Source organism: Adelges cooleyi, unplaced genomic scaffold (assembly GCF_023614345.1).
Source record: "Adelges cooleyi isolate 19-005CV unplaced genomic scaffold, UGA_ACOO_1.1 ACOO_flye_CR_arks_rails_tigmint_CR_PRNA_2, whole genome shotgun sequence".
Taxonomy (NCBI): domain Eukaryota; kingdom Metazoa; phylum Arthropoda; class Insecta; order Hemiptera; family Adelgidae; genus Adelges; species Adelges cooleyi.
In genome coordinates, this window is record NW_026095860.1 from 4,588,406 (window position 1) to 4,602,289 (window position 13,884).

The 13,884-nt window shown below is 30.4% G+C and overlaps 1 protein-coding gene across 1 annotated transcript; it reads right to left on the minus strand.

The window, feature by feature from the left end:
* Nucleotides 1–6,197: 6,197 nt before the first annotated feature.
* Nucleotides 6,198–13,504, minus strand: LOC126833483 (ovomucoid-like). The gene is made up of 3 exons (XM_050564853.1): nt 13,365–13,504; nt 12,303–12,533; nt 6,198–7,331 (listed from the first exon to the last, which is right to left on the minus strand). Exons 1-3 carry the CDS (start codon nt 13,393–13,395, stop codon nt 7,273–7,275), a joined length of 321 nt encoding a protein of 106 aa, XP_050420810.1. The 5' UTR covers nt 13,396–13,504; the 3' UTR covers nt 6,198–7,272.
* Nucleotides 13,505–13,884: the final 380 nt, after the last annotated feature.

Consider the following 13,884-nt stretch of genomic DNA (forward strand, 5'->3'; position numbering starts at 1 on the left):
TTCATGTTAATTTTTTGATTGACATTTTTGAAAAATCATTGAATAATAGTCATGTTTTCAGTCGAGTTAAATGAATCATATTAATTAAAAAAACTAATTATACCCAAAATTGTTTATAAATGCATATCTTTTTATTTTAAGCAAACAAAATTGTTATATTGTTTATTTTTAAATTTGCTTTAAAGATAACATGTTTTTTGTTTGCAATAAATATTTAGTTAAGGTTATTTTGTATGTTTGTTTTTCATATTTATTGTATAATTATGTTTGCTTATGATCTAATTGTATTTGATGTTTACTTACATTATTATATTTTAATATTTACATTTTAAAATGAAAGTTTCATCGTACAATTTATTACTCTTCTATAAACGATTAGTAAATTATATGTTTATAATACAGTATTTTTATACAATATAATTATAATAGTTCTACATTTTAAATTATAATAAAGTTTTTTTTTTATGTAGGTTTTAGGTATATTAATATATTTCTAGATAATTATATTTATACCAACATTTGGTTGCTTATTAAACTTACATTATGACAAAATGCTTGAATACATTTTTTTTTTATTAAACATTTTTTATAAATTAAAACCAAAACTTAAATCTTTTTATTAGCACTTCCCTTAGTTTGTAGAGTAACGAGATTTTATAATTTTTCCTTTTTTGCTTATTTTATTGGTTGTTTAAATGCAAGCAAATTAATCATTTAAATACAAAAAAAATATTTTTAAAGGAATATTTCATATTGTCTTTTTATAACTTCATTTCATATTATATTATATAATATTATATTTTCTTAACATTTTTTCTCTTTCGGAAGTTAAATATTACTATTGCGTGTCGTATAACTAAATTTAATTGAAAATGAAAATAAAAGTTTAATATTGGCTATTGCCAAGTATATAACTTAGCATTATACACAATTTAAACTTTGATATATGATACGTTTTTTTTGTAATTCTTCATCAGTATTTATCTACTTTAATTTTAAGTAATTAATTAATATTTGTATATAAAGTTAATTTTTAACTTAAAAAATTCAAGCAAAACAACTTTTAAGCAGTATAAAAAAGTTACAGGCATTTATTAATAATATTAAGTATTTTGTATTATTAGTTAATGTTACAGGTAAATTTTACAATCAGGTTTTATTGTGTTAACAAATATTGTTTTGTTAACAAAATTAAACTATTTTTTTGATAGATAATGGACATGCCATTATATGTTGCTTTTTATTGTAGTTTGTAAAGAAAAGTTTAGTTATATTTTTAAAAGTATTTAAATTTTATTATTATAAAATCGAATAGTTCTTAAATATTTGGCTAGTTATCGAAAGGATTTTTATCAGATATTTATCAAAGGGTTTTTATTTAAAAATGTTTATTATTGAATAATATCATATTATTATAATATATTTCATGGGGTAATATTATTATGATCGTTCCAGTAATAATAAAAAGGCCGTTTATATTCACAGCGACCAAACGTGTCGTATTACATACCCGGATCGAATATTATAGTTTATAATAATAATATATTATACTATGAAAACAATAATAATAGCTGAAATTTATTAAGTTAATAAGTTAAACATTTTTTTTTGCTCATCTTTCGCTTTTACTTGTTGGGGCTTAACGTGTTTGAAGTTCAAAACTTACAAGAGGTAATGTAGTAAAAACTGAAGGTATACATGCACATTGCATACTGTAATTATATTTATTGTTTTATATTATTAGCCAACATGGCAAAAACATAACATATAAAATGATTATATTTTTCAACAAATCAGAATATTTGAAATACTGTTATAAACTTTGTACCTAACTGTTTAAATGTAAATCTTATTTAAAAAAAAAAAAAAAAAATGTGTTGCTATTTAAATAAGAAAGGCTTATTATATGGACAAAATGTAAGATTTTTAATTTAGTTTTTGGAAAATTAATTAAATTGATTGGCAAAACAACAACAAATTTAAATTATACCTAAACGCTTTTAACGCGTGTTTAAGAACTAAGTTAACAATAGACCTTATAGTCATCTCAGACAAGGTGCAATGTATATATAGTGAATAATACCTAATTGAGGGTTCTTATATTTGCACGCGGTTTTTATTTTGTGTTGGTTTGTTTACCGGAGACAGTGATTTATCATGCGTGTCTTGTGGTTTATTTAGTAGGGTTCCTAATGGATTGGTCGGTGTTAATATATGCTCGAACCACCCTTAACGATCGATCATTAACCAATCTATCACACATCTTTTCGTCCGAGGACCGTATGTGTCTTAAATGTTTGTAATAATTAGTGTACAATTAGGTTCTTGCCATATATTTTTATCACATTATTTTTGTATAAATGAATACTACGTAATAATTAACAAATGTAATAAAATTATTTTATTCCAAATGTAGTCTGCACCCTGCAAAAAAGTATTCATAATTTCATGAGCAATTTTAACCACGTCTACCGCGAGATCTTCTTCTATCAGATTCAAGTGAAGATGAAGATCAACTTTAAATTACTACTAAAATAACCTATTAACTAATATCAACATGAGAACATCATTATCACAATATCATAAACTAATTGTAATTAGTAACTTAATTTTTAATATGTAATTAGAACGTAAGAAAACTTGTAATAGTATGTAATATACTGAAACATTTTAATTTTAATAATTAAAAAAAAAATGAGCAATTTTGTTGGTTAGGCGACCGGATGGCGTCCAAGTACTGATAACTTGGCTGGGAGCTAAATTGGACATCAGTATCCCAAGTGTTTTTCAGATATTTAATCTTTTCATTATTGTTATTATTCCAAATTAAACCAGAGTATAATATATAAACACTACTTTTTTAAATAAATTTGAGGAATACATTACTTACATAAAATCAAGCAATAGAAAAGAGTCTAGAATTAACAAACCAGTCATGAAAAAAAATGTTTTTTTTCAATTATTTTATTTTGAATTTAATATGTAAGAATTTTACTGAGCAGAGAAACTTAAGTACAATTATTTCGCCTGTATAGTTAATTCCGGACCCTTACAGCTGTATACAATTAAATTATTATTAATATTTAAAATAAATTACTACGTGTTTTGCTACAATTAGGTATTGTATACTCGTTTCCAAACCACCTATGAGGTAGAGTATTTGGCTCGTTTTTTTTAATGTGGTATCTCCATCTACGATGATGCTCAAATTGTATTTACTGTACAACCACCAGAAATGTGTGGTAGGGGCGTTTCAAGCAATTGTGGACTTACGCATAGATGTCGATCCGGGCATAACTTAAGACTAACTTATGACTAACTTATGACTAACTTAAGACTAACTTAATGACTAACTTAAGACTAACTTAATGACTAAAATATCCCGGTATCGACAGACTGGGCGGCCACGCAACAGACATGGTGGACTTACGCATCGAAGTCGATCCGGGCAAAACTTAAGACTAACTTAATGACTAACTTAAGACTAACTTAATGACTAAAATATCCCGGTATCGACAGACTGGGCGGCCACGCAACAGACATGGTGGACTTACGCATCGAAGTCGACCCGGGCATAACTTAAGACTAACTTATGACTAACTTATGACTAACTTATGACTAACTTAAGACTAACTTAATGACTAACTTAAGACTAACTTAATAACTAAAATATCCCGGTATCGACAGACTTTGCGTATAACAGAGTACGAAGGAGGTTATCCAGTAGGATCACGGAATAGATATTGGTAATTTGATTTACAAAACAATCTTGTTGGTGTACAAAATGTAGTGACTTGATTAACTGGACGCAAATTTCAATGTAAGTAATTATTTTTTACTGAGCAGAAAATGTGAGAGGTTTATGAACTATAACAAGAACGACCACAACGCGAAAGTGAGAAGTTACAAACGAAAAAGTTGTTAAAGTAGTATAGTTCAATTATCTGAAATGATAATAATGCTAAAATGTGTGAATAAATAAATTATAATTGTGTGGTTGTCCAAAATAATTTATAAATAAAGAATTGAGAGTAAAATGGAATCATCGTACATAGACCTAATCCACACAGTACTTGACTTAGTAGAGGGGAGGGGAGGTAACTCTATTGTTTAGACATTTTAGCGTAGGTATTACCTTAAGTTTAAGAGCACTTAAATCTAAAAAAAAATTGAACGTAGTATTAGTAAATAGTATTTAGTAATAATTGGATTTGGACTTTAGATTTGGTATCTAAATTATTATATATTAAGAGATTTCCATAGAGCATGCTGGGTTATCGCATCACCTACTCTGAAGCCCAAATGTGAATTCGCCCTGTTAGACTCTTGAATAAAATTAATTCACCAACTTCTAAAATTCCAAGTGCTCTTATAAAATTTTTCCTTTTTTTAGAAACAGTTGTTAAAAATGGCGATCACCCATATTATGTTAGATATAATAACTGTGTGTGACATGTGTTCGAAATACTTACCATCAAGTAGGTACCCCTTTGAGTTTTTAGTCGCCTTTTTCGGATCTCTTTTTGGAATAGCTTGAAGTTACGTCCAAACTTATGGTAGAACATGCCAGTAATGTTTAAGTCGTTCAAAATAGTAATCGTTTCAACGTAAAATATATCTGCAAAACGCTTCGACACAATGCATATTGTTCGCCGAAAATATTGTAACCTAAGTATTGACTTTTATTATACCATCAATATACATTTGTTACTCACTACTTGTTATTAAAACAACAAGCAGAAATTCACATAGAAACGAATTGATTTCACCCGTTAAAAACACACATAGAGTCGGCAAAGATTTGCTAATTTTGTGTTCAAGGAGATCCTATATTATATTATATTATACATAATAAAGGATCTCTCTGAACACAAAATTTGCTTTACATTATTAATATTAATTTAGCATAGATTGAATTAATTAATAGAGTAATTGTGGTTGATAGAAGGGTGTAGGTATAGTAGCTCGTCCAGTATGCACATACGTTTTATTCAAATAATTATTTATTAAAAAAAATAATCTTAAACTTGATCGAACGAAAGATGTAAAACTTAATTTATTATTAATGAAAATTATTTGGAAATGATTTTAAATAATATGATATGTCATTGTTACTTTGTTTTGACGGTTGCAGACGATGCAACGCCTTAATTAGTGAACAAAAATAAATTATATTTTTAATCTTAAATCATATGTATATTATTTCTATAATTAGGATTTAGGAATGGAGTTTTACATATTTTTTTTTCATGCGCTTTAAGAAGTATAGTTTAAAGGGACGGATAGTTTAATTAACCTCTACTCATATCGTGGTCTTAATAAAACTGTGTTTTTTTATCAGTGTATTTTATATATAAATTAACATGTGAATTTTTTAAATATACATATATTATTAACATTGATAATAACGTCTTCAAACGAAATGATTCTCTGTTATCGGGATGCCGCCCAGAAGTGTCCAGGGCCTGACTGTACATACATATACAATTAATAAGCATTGAGTAAACCTATACTAAATGATAAAAGGTAAATTACCTAATCCGGTCGGCTATTCTCGAGTATAATAGAAGTTGTGTTAATATACAGATATATATTAATTGTGAAAAATATTATAACCAATTAAATTTGTAATACTAGCAATTCAGTTTTTTTTTTTTAGAACCATTATAAGCCGTTGAGATATAAAAATCAATTGATACTTAATTTTCTAACAAGACTAATTGATTTAACACTAATTTTTTTTTAAAAATGGACTTTTTAATAAAAAAATTTTGAGGTGTGCAAAATATATTTAACTAAGAACTTTTTGTTTAAAATAAATGATTTTTTTTCCTTCTAATTTTGCCTGGAACTTAATCTGAACCGGTAGGTTTCTTTGTGGGGTGTAGTTATTTTCTATATAGTTTTATGAGAATTTCAGCGCCACTCGTTAACATTGAAAACCGCATAGTCACGTGCACTTCTAAACCGTGTCACGCTTCCCTAACGTAACTAACGATAACGTCAACAACAATATTAGGTATTATGTTTAATGTCGATTTTATTACACTTTCAAGGTCCGTTTGACGCTTCGAATATTAAAGCGTTTCCGGAAAACTTACCACACTGTAATTTGGTTTTACAACACATATTGTTATGTGCCTCGAGTGAACGTTTAAAATACAATAAGAAAAAAGGAAATTATTCGTTTGCTAAAGTCTAACTCAAAGATCATTTATTTGGATTTCATCAGTTTACAAACATAAAGTTGTAATTTCAGTTGTATACTAACCGAATCGGACGAATGTACCTATTATACAAAAAAATAATAATAGTAAAGCAAAGTATATAACTGAAATTAGAACAAATTTATTTCTGTAGCGTTATACTTGGCAACGGGTATTATATTTTTATTGTACACTTCATATTCACTCTTGTAGATGTCGCGGTAGTTTTTGATGGTGAAAATAATTTATCAATTACGGTCCACCGAATGGCTTTCTTGTTGACATCATGTTGACATTATAAATAAAAAATAATACAAAAAAATAACTTATAATATTTCCCTACTAGTCACGACGTTTATTTGACTCATTAAAAAGGCAAATAGATCAAAGTATATGTATGAAACTGTTTTTTTTTTTATAAGCAAATAACTAATTAAGTCTTAAGGTCAAGTTGATTTCCAGGCAGCAGTTGAAATACCATAATATTTTTTAATGATTTAATTAAATAAAAGAAAATATTTCAGCACAATATAACATTTTATTAACGTTTTTAGTTTTACACTAGATTACTAGGTTTTTAATATAATTGATTTAAATTATTACTCCACCTAACCGAAAACCATTTTCAGATAAACAAATAATTTGTATTTGCAACGGATTTTGGGAAAATTATATAAACTAGTATTGTACAAACAAAATAAATAAGCCAGCGCTAAATTTGAGTTTAAAAAAAAACAATAGTATAAATCGTAATAAAATTTAGTAATAAACGACACTTTTGTTTATAAAAAAAAACATGAGGACTTTGACGGACTAAGTGTGTTACAATAAAGAAAAAAACAGCAAAATCTGATTTTTGGAATTTGAGCGCAACATTTGCTTGGTGCTTGTGAACTACTTTTTTAGTGTGTAATAGGCGTCAGCTGTGACACAATGGATAAAATAAAAAATACTATTCTTATTATAAACTCGATAAAAATTAAAAAATAAAAACAATACACAAATTTTATTTGACTTTCTATTAGATCAGCGCGATGGTGTCATTTTTCGGCCGCCAAACGCGGTCTTAAGCGAGACGGATGCCTTTGCTGTTGGGACATTCGCCTTCGGACTTCACCGTAAGTTCTGTAAAAAAAAAAAAAAACGTTACCATCATTATTATCGTGTTATAGAATTAGCCACGGTCCATTAAACCCTATTGACTTGCAGGTTAGGCTTTTTCCTTATTGACATTTCATCATTTCCATAATAGTTATTATGTTTTATGTGATTAATTGTACCTAAGACTAACGATGACCGTTTTCACCTTTAAACGTCTAAATACAGTTAAAAAATACTCAAGTTTGGGATGAACTACACCTTTTTAAAAACGGCGGTTGGACTAGAAATTGTCGTTGACATATAATAATTGTGAGTTTAATATTATTTAGAATGCAGCCTACGTTTAGTAGTGTATTATCTTACTTCGTTTAACTGCATCTTTGTGTACCCACATAAAAATAAATTGTAATCAGTTTTTTTTACTGAACATGAGGTAATAAAGTGCCTACTCGCGGGTCACAAAAAAACATTGATGTGGAAGACGCGTGTCTTCAGACTTCACAGTGCAAAATATTGAACATCTTGAAAAAAAAAAATGTCGAGGAAATGCATTGAGATTATAAAATCTGTACAATCCGTTTGGTTTTATAATTTTATTTTTCCAGCAACAGACAAATTTTCTTGTGTGTTTAATACAGACTAGGTCAGTTTCACTAGGGTTTTTTAAAAAAAGGCATTATACAATTTATGCAAACCGAGCATTTGGGTCGTTCGGTTATCCAAAAATAATATTATGCATTGTCACTTTTCGTCGTGTCACACTGTTCGCCTTTTGGTATGATTAAAAAATGAAATACAGCCAACTCATTCTCGACCCCAAAAAAAAAAGGGTAACGCGGCTCGCTTTGAATAATAGCAATAATTATATATATTTAAAAACAAAAACCTTACGCCTAAAAAAAAAATGTATTATAAAAATATCATATTTTACCCGCCGTACGTCCACATTTACATAATTTAGTCAAAAATAAAAATACAATATAATCATAATGGCCTATAATAAAATAAAGATATCAAAATATAATACAAGCAATAATAATATATTGGAATCGATAGTTTGATGATTCCAAAGTATTACAAAAATGTTTGATAATAAATAATAGTACTATACAAATAAATAAATGAAATAATATGTTTTTTTTTGTACAATAACAAAAAAAAATCGCTGAGATACCTCATCCGAAACGTTTTGTTCTAGTTATTGAAATCTTGTTATTTTGTCAAAATGTTCTGAACTTTTAAATTATTTTCTAAAATTGTTTTCAAACAAAATGTCGTATCTAACTTCTTTGCTCCGTTCTGAACTGGTCTTAGAACTTAATTTAGAATTTATATATTTTTTTTCAAGCACAAAAGAAAATTCCAAATATTTTTTACAACTTTAGAGACGTTTACAAAAATCGCCAGCAGTAAAAGACAGAAATTAAAACAACTTTTAAATGAACATAAGTTTATGTCAATGTATTCCTAAGTTCTCACTGTTCTTGTTGTAAAAAATAAAAACAAATTTCGTTGTTCTTCAAATATTGGTGGCGAGTTAAGTACAAAGCGTACAAGAGCATGTAGAATAAAAATACCGAGGTTTATCGACGGACGAGAAATCAATATTGACAATTGTATTAAGAGTCGTTTTCAATTGTTTTACGAGCCGAGCTGTCAGTTTTCACTGTGTATTTTTACTGCGATCTAGACGTCTACCAATTTTTTTCTTCAGTGTTTGATTTGTGCTTATGCTTTATTTGTCAGGGTAATGGATTGGATGTCGTGTGGAACACAATGATCGATCGATATCTAATTCATCAAGTCAAGCCTTTGGTCGGTGTGTGTTGAATAAAAATCGTTGTTGCAATTACAAGGTTAATAAAAAAAAAAAAATTTTAAAAAAAATTCAAACCTCGACGGACAATCAAAAGTTTTGAATACACTATTTTCGCGAGGTAGTAAGCCTTTAATATATATATATATATATATTTCTAATAAAGTAGCAAGAGTACCATATCAATAATAATAATAATAATAATAACGACAAATACAATTTATTATAATAAATAGTTGGCAATAAACCTTGTCTGATGTGCTCTACCAATCCATCATGTCCCGAAGATGCATAATACTAACTATTATACTGTCATACTAATATAGTATGACTAGTCTAATCCCACATGAATAATAATATATTCTCAGTACACTATAATTATTAGTACGGAAATAACGCCCCGCTATACTTATTGTTCAGTCAATTTAAAAAAAAAATTTGATTTGTTTATAAAGAGCCGTTTATATTATGTTTTCCAAATGAATATGACCCTGTATTAATAAAAAGTAAATTGCACAATGTATATCCACACGAAAATACTTTTATCACTTGCAGAGTTGCACAACCTCCACCACAACGCATACCAGTTGAAGGTCGTACTCACATAGGTTTTAATTTGTAAATAACATTTTTTTTTAATTTGAGAAATATTATTAAGTCGATCAATTTTGTACTTCAAATAATAATTCGTAAATGCGCAAATAATATTATTTAATTGATAAGTTGAAATAAATTGGATATTAAATAAATAATACTAATTGTTAATTCAAACAAGCTCTGAATCCATTGTCTACATAGTAAACATTTTAACATAGTAAACAAAGGAGAACTGTATTTTTAAATCAATCAAAATTCATAATTGTTTTGGACTCGTATAAAAATAAATTAACCACGATTTGAATCATGTTTACTAATCTAATTTGTTTGAGTTCGAGTGTATTTGTAGTTTAAGTTTTCATAAACAATTTGTTTAGGCGAAAATAAAAACATTTTTTAAATATTTTCACGACAATTTGTAATTAATCGCTTACTATTGTTATATCAGCTTAGAATTATAATTTGCTGTCATCTAGCATTGTACTATATTTTTTTACACAATGTAATATTGTTTTATTCGATTTAACTGTGTTGTCACAAGATCTGCATTTCTATTATATTGAATTCTGACTGTAAGAGAATAAGTGACAAATTTCATAAAATTTGATAGATAATGGAAAAGATGATTTAGGACTTTTACTAATCAAAAAACGTTTCTTTTTTTTCGACCGATTAGGAAATAAAATATAAAAAGGGGAATATGTCATAAAAAAAACTATACCCAAGACTTGCCAAGTGGAACTTTTTTTGTATTTATTTTAACAACACTTTTTTACTACTCGAAGCGAACATGCGAATGATAATAATATAATGTCGGGCTAACAATAAATTTGTGTGTTGGCTTCCACGAAAAAATAATAGCCTAAAGCGAACACGTTTTCTGAATAATTTCACCCTAAAAATCGAAAGCATCGTGTGGGGCGCGTGTGACATGCACGTTTTGTATCTCCATCCTTATTTTTTCTTTTAAAGAGAATATTGTTTTTTAGCCTCGTGTTAAAAAAATAAAAACAAAGGTCAGAAAGCGAGGAGCACGTATCGGCAGAAATCATATTCGTGTTATAATTTTTTTTTTATTGTTTTTCGTGTTATTCCGGTGACTATATTTTAACGGTACCCGCGTGACACCAATTGTAAGGAGAAGGGGCGGGCAAGAGGGTCCAGAAAGGCTACTGGCGTGGAATGGTAAAAAATAATTCACGCGTTTGACGGATTCGATTCTTTGACCATCCCTTACGGGGAGGTTAAGGGAAGGGAACGTATGCGGTCCGAAGGACCAAAACTTATTCTCATCAATCAGACAGAACACGTCTGTGCAAGTAAATATATCCGTCTAAATCATTCCCGTGTAAAACCAACCGTCACATCGGGTTGATCGCCACAAACAAAGAAACTATAATTTATAAGTTTGCGTACAGTCAAGTTTTGTATAATAACAATAGGTAAAGTATACTAATAAACAGGTAAACACGAGAGGAAGCTTTTAAAAGGCAAGATCGATTGGAGTGGGGGGGGGGGATCTACATTACCGAGATATATATATTTTCGATTTCTAAATTTCTAGATTTTACATCAAGAGTGTTTGTAGAGTGGAACTAAACTCAAATGTAAGCAAGTCTCGAGTACAAGTTATGGACGCTTATGAGGTAAACGATTGTCGGCTACCGTAGCCGATGGAAATTAATACCGTTTGTGAACTACAGCCGAACAATGTTACTATTGTTGATTTCGCGTCTAAGCTCACGTACGAGACGTACAATATTATAAGCAATCAAATGTCAGCTGCTGATATTGCGATATGCGATTCAGACTTCTCTACTTCCGCATCCCGGGCCCTGGACCGTGCCGGGTCACTTGGGGTTTACACGCCCCTAACCGCAATTTCGGTCTGGTTGCCACTATAGGTAATAATATGTATATACAGTTAAGACCTAAGGTATCTTTACGGCGTGCCCACCTGCAGGCCGAGCACGGCCGATGTACGTCTCTGGTGATTTACGCGAAACACCCCTTTGCTCGCCCAAAACGACATTGTTGCCGCCATACTTTACGGCGTCGGTCGTGGTACTTTTTTGTAAGCTTTCAAACAACTACACGGGTTATAAACTATATGAATTATATGACCGTTGTAATGGCGAACAGTTTGGTTGGGAAGCACGCAGGGCCATCCGAATAAACGGTGTTCCGGGGTTCCCCCTCGCCTCCTCGATTTTAGCGCACAAGACGTTATTGTGTCGACGACGAAAATCTTTTGTAACAATATAGTATTATATATAATTTTTTAATGGGCGCACGATTTCTGAGAATTGTTACGGCTCTGTAATAATTGTGTTCACCGACGGAAAAAATAACCGAACATAATTGGTGTGCTTCGTGCTAAAAAACACTTAATATTACTTTATCACTACCCCGGAAACTATCCGTAATTAACCTGGTCTATTTTTGGGGGGAAGGATGTTATATAAATATAGTTGTATCGATCAAATAAGGTCTAACAGCAACTCCGACTTTGTCGGTTTTTCGAGATCGGCTGATCCGAACACTCGCCCGGGACTTGGGAGAAGTCTAGGCGGTTTACTTACTCGTGTTGTGTTCGCAGTTGTAATTCTCCATCACGCACTTGTTGCCGAAGCTCAAGTTCACTTTTTGGCCGTCGGATCCACAAATAGGTTTGTAGTCAAGAGTGCAAACCGTGTCGCACTTGCGGCCCGGTGAAATCGTAGTGGTTGAGGTGGACGCCTTTAGCTTGTGGCTATTGCCGACCTTCTTGTCGTTGGCCGGCAAGCCGTTTGCCAACACGATCACGGTCAAACCTAAGTATCCGAGAAAAAGCACCAGTTAACATTTGTCAGTTTGGAAACAAGTAAAACGGAAAGGGCTATATTTATTAAGGGGCCAATGGGTAGGCAAGATTTTTCAAAGATTCGACCAAAGGTATTATGTAAACAAAAATTGGTCGTGACGGTCTGACAAAAGAAAACTACTAATGAAAAGTTCTCTCATTATTGTATCAATAAGTTGAAACTATAATAGTTTAAGCTCTAATAATAAGATTTCGTGAAAAATTGTCTATAATAATTTATTCCTAAATAAATTTATAAATATAAGATAGCTTGTTTACGTTTGGAAACGCCCGTTTTAATGAATTCCTCGAGTGATCGAGATCATTTTTTTTGAATATTTCAAATCATAATAATTAATGTATAACATTATATTTGGAAAAAGTAATAGAATTTTGGGCGTGTTATAGAGCTGATGGTAATCGCGCGATAAATTTCGTTTGTCCCAAAGGTATTTGTGTTTTTGAAAATTAATTAAAATTTAAACGCTGTAATTTTGGCGGATGAACGAGGAATTATAATTTTTCGCCTTCAAACGGGCTTAGAATTCCGATAATATATTTATTCAAATATAATAATTATAACAACGAAAGAGAGGTCGACTGAAAATAATAATAATATCTTAATCTCGGTTTAATTGAAAACGGCTACTAGAATGCAATGCCACCAATGCAGTCGTGCCGTCGAATAAGTAAGCTAGTCGGATATCCTAACGCGTTATTCGCAAAGATAATATAATATTATAATACAATAATAATTGGAGTTATTTAACAAGAACGACGATAGTAATATTGTTCTACTTACCGACTAGGAAGATTAATGCTAACGATTTCATGATGACGAAGACGATGGCTGTGGTAGTAGTACAATACGGATTCGTGCACGGGTACAATAATCGTTGCGATTTGATAACCGGATGACAGGCGAGAGCTGTTATATAGACTCTTCTCCTACCCAAAACGCACGCACCAGATGCAACTCTCCTATCTGCCTACCGTGTATAAATATTATTATATTTTTTTAGCAACAATTATTGTTACGTTGATATTGTTTGAACGGTCACACACAGTCACGGTATCATATTATAGCCATTGGTGTTGTGTGCACGTATATAATTATCATATTGGTCACGACACATGCACTTCTCATAGGCGGAGAACGGGGGGGGGGGAGGCTAAGCCCATGTTAGCCCCCCAAAACATTACTTAAACTAGTGATTTTTAGCGTTTAAAATAAATAATTTTTTCCTTAATAGCTTTATTATAAGACCCCGCGGATCTGTTTGCTACGCCTAAAATGTAAGCCCCCCCCCCACCAATTTTAG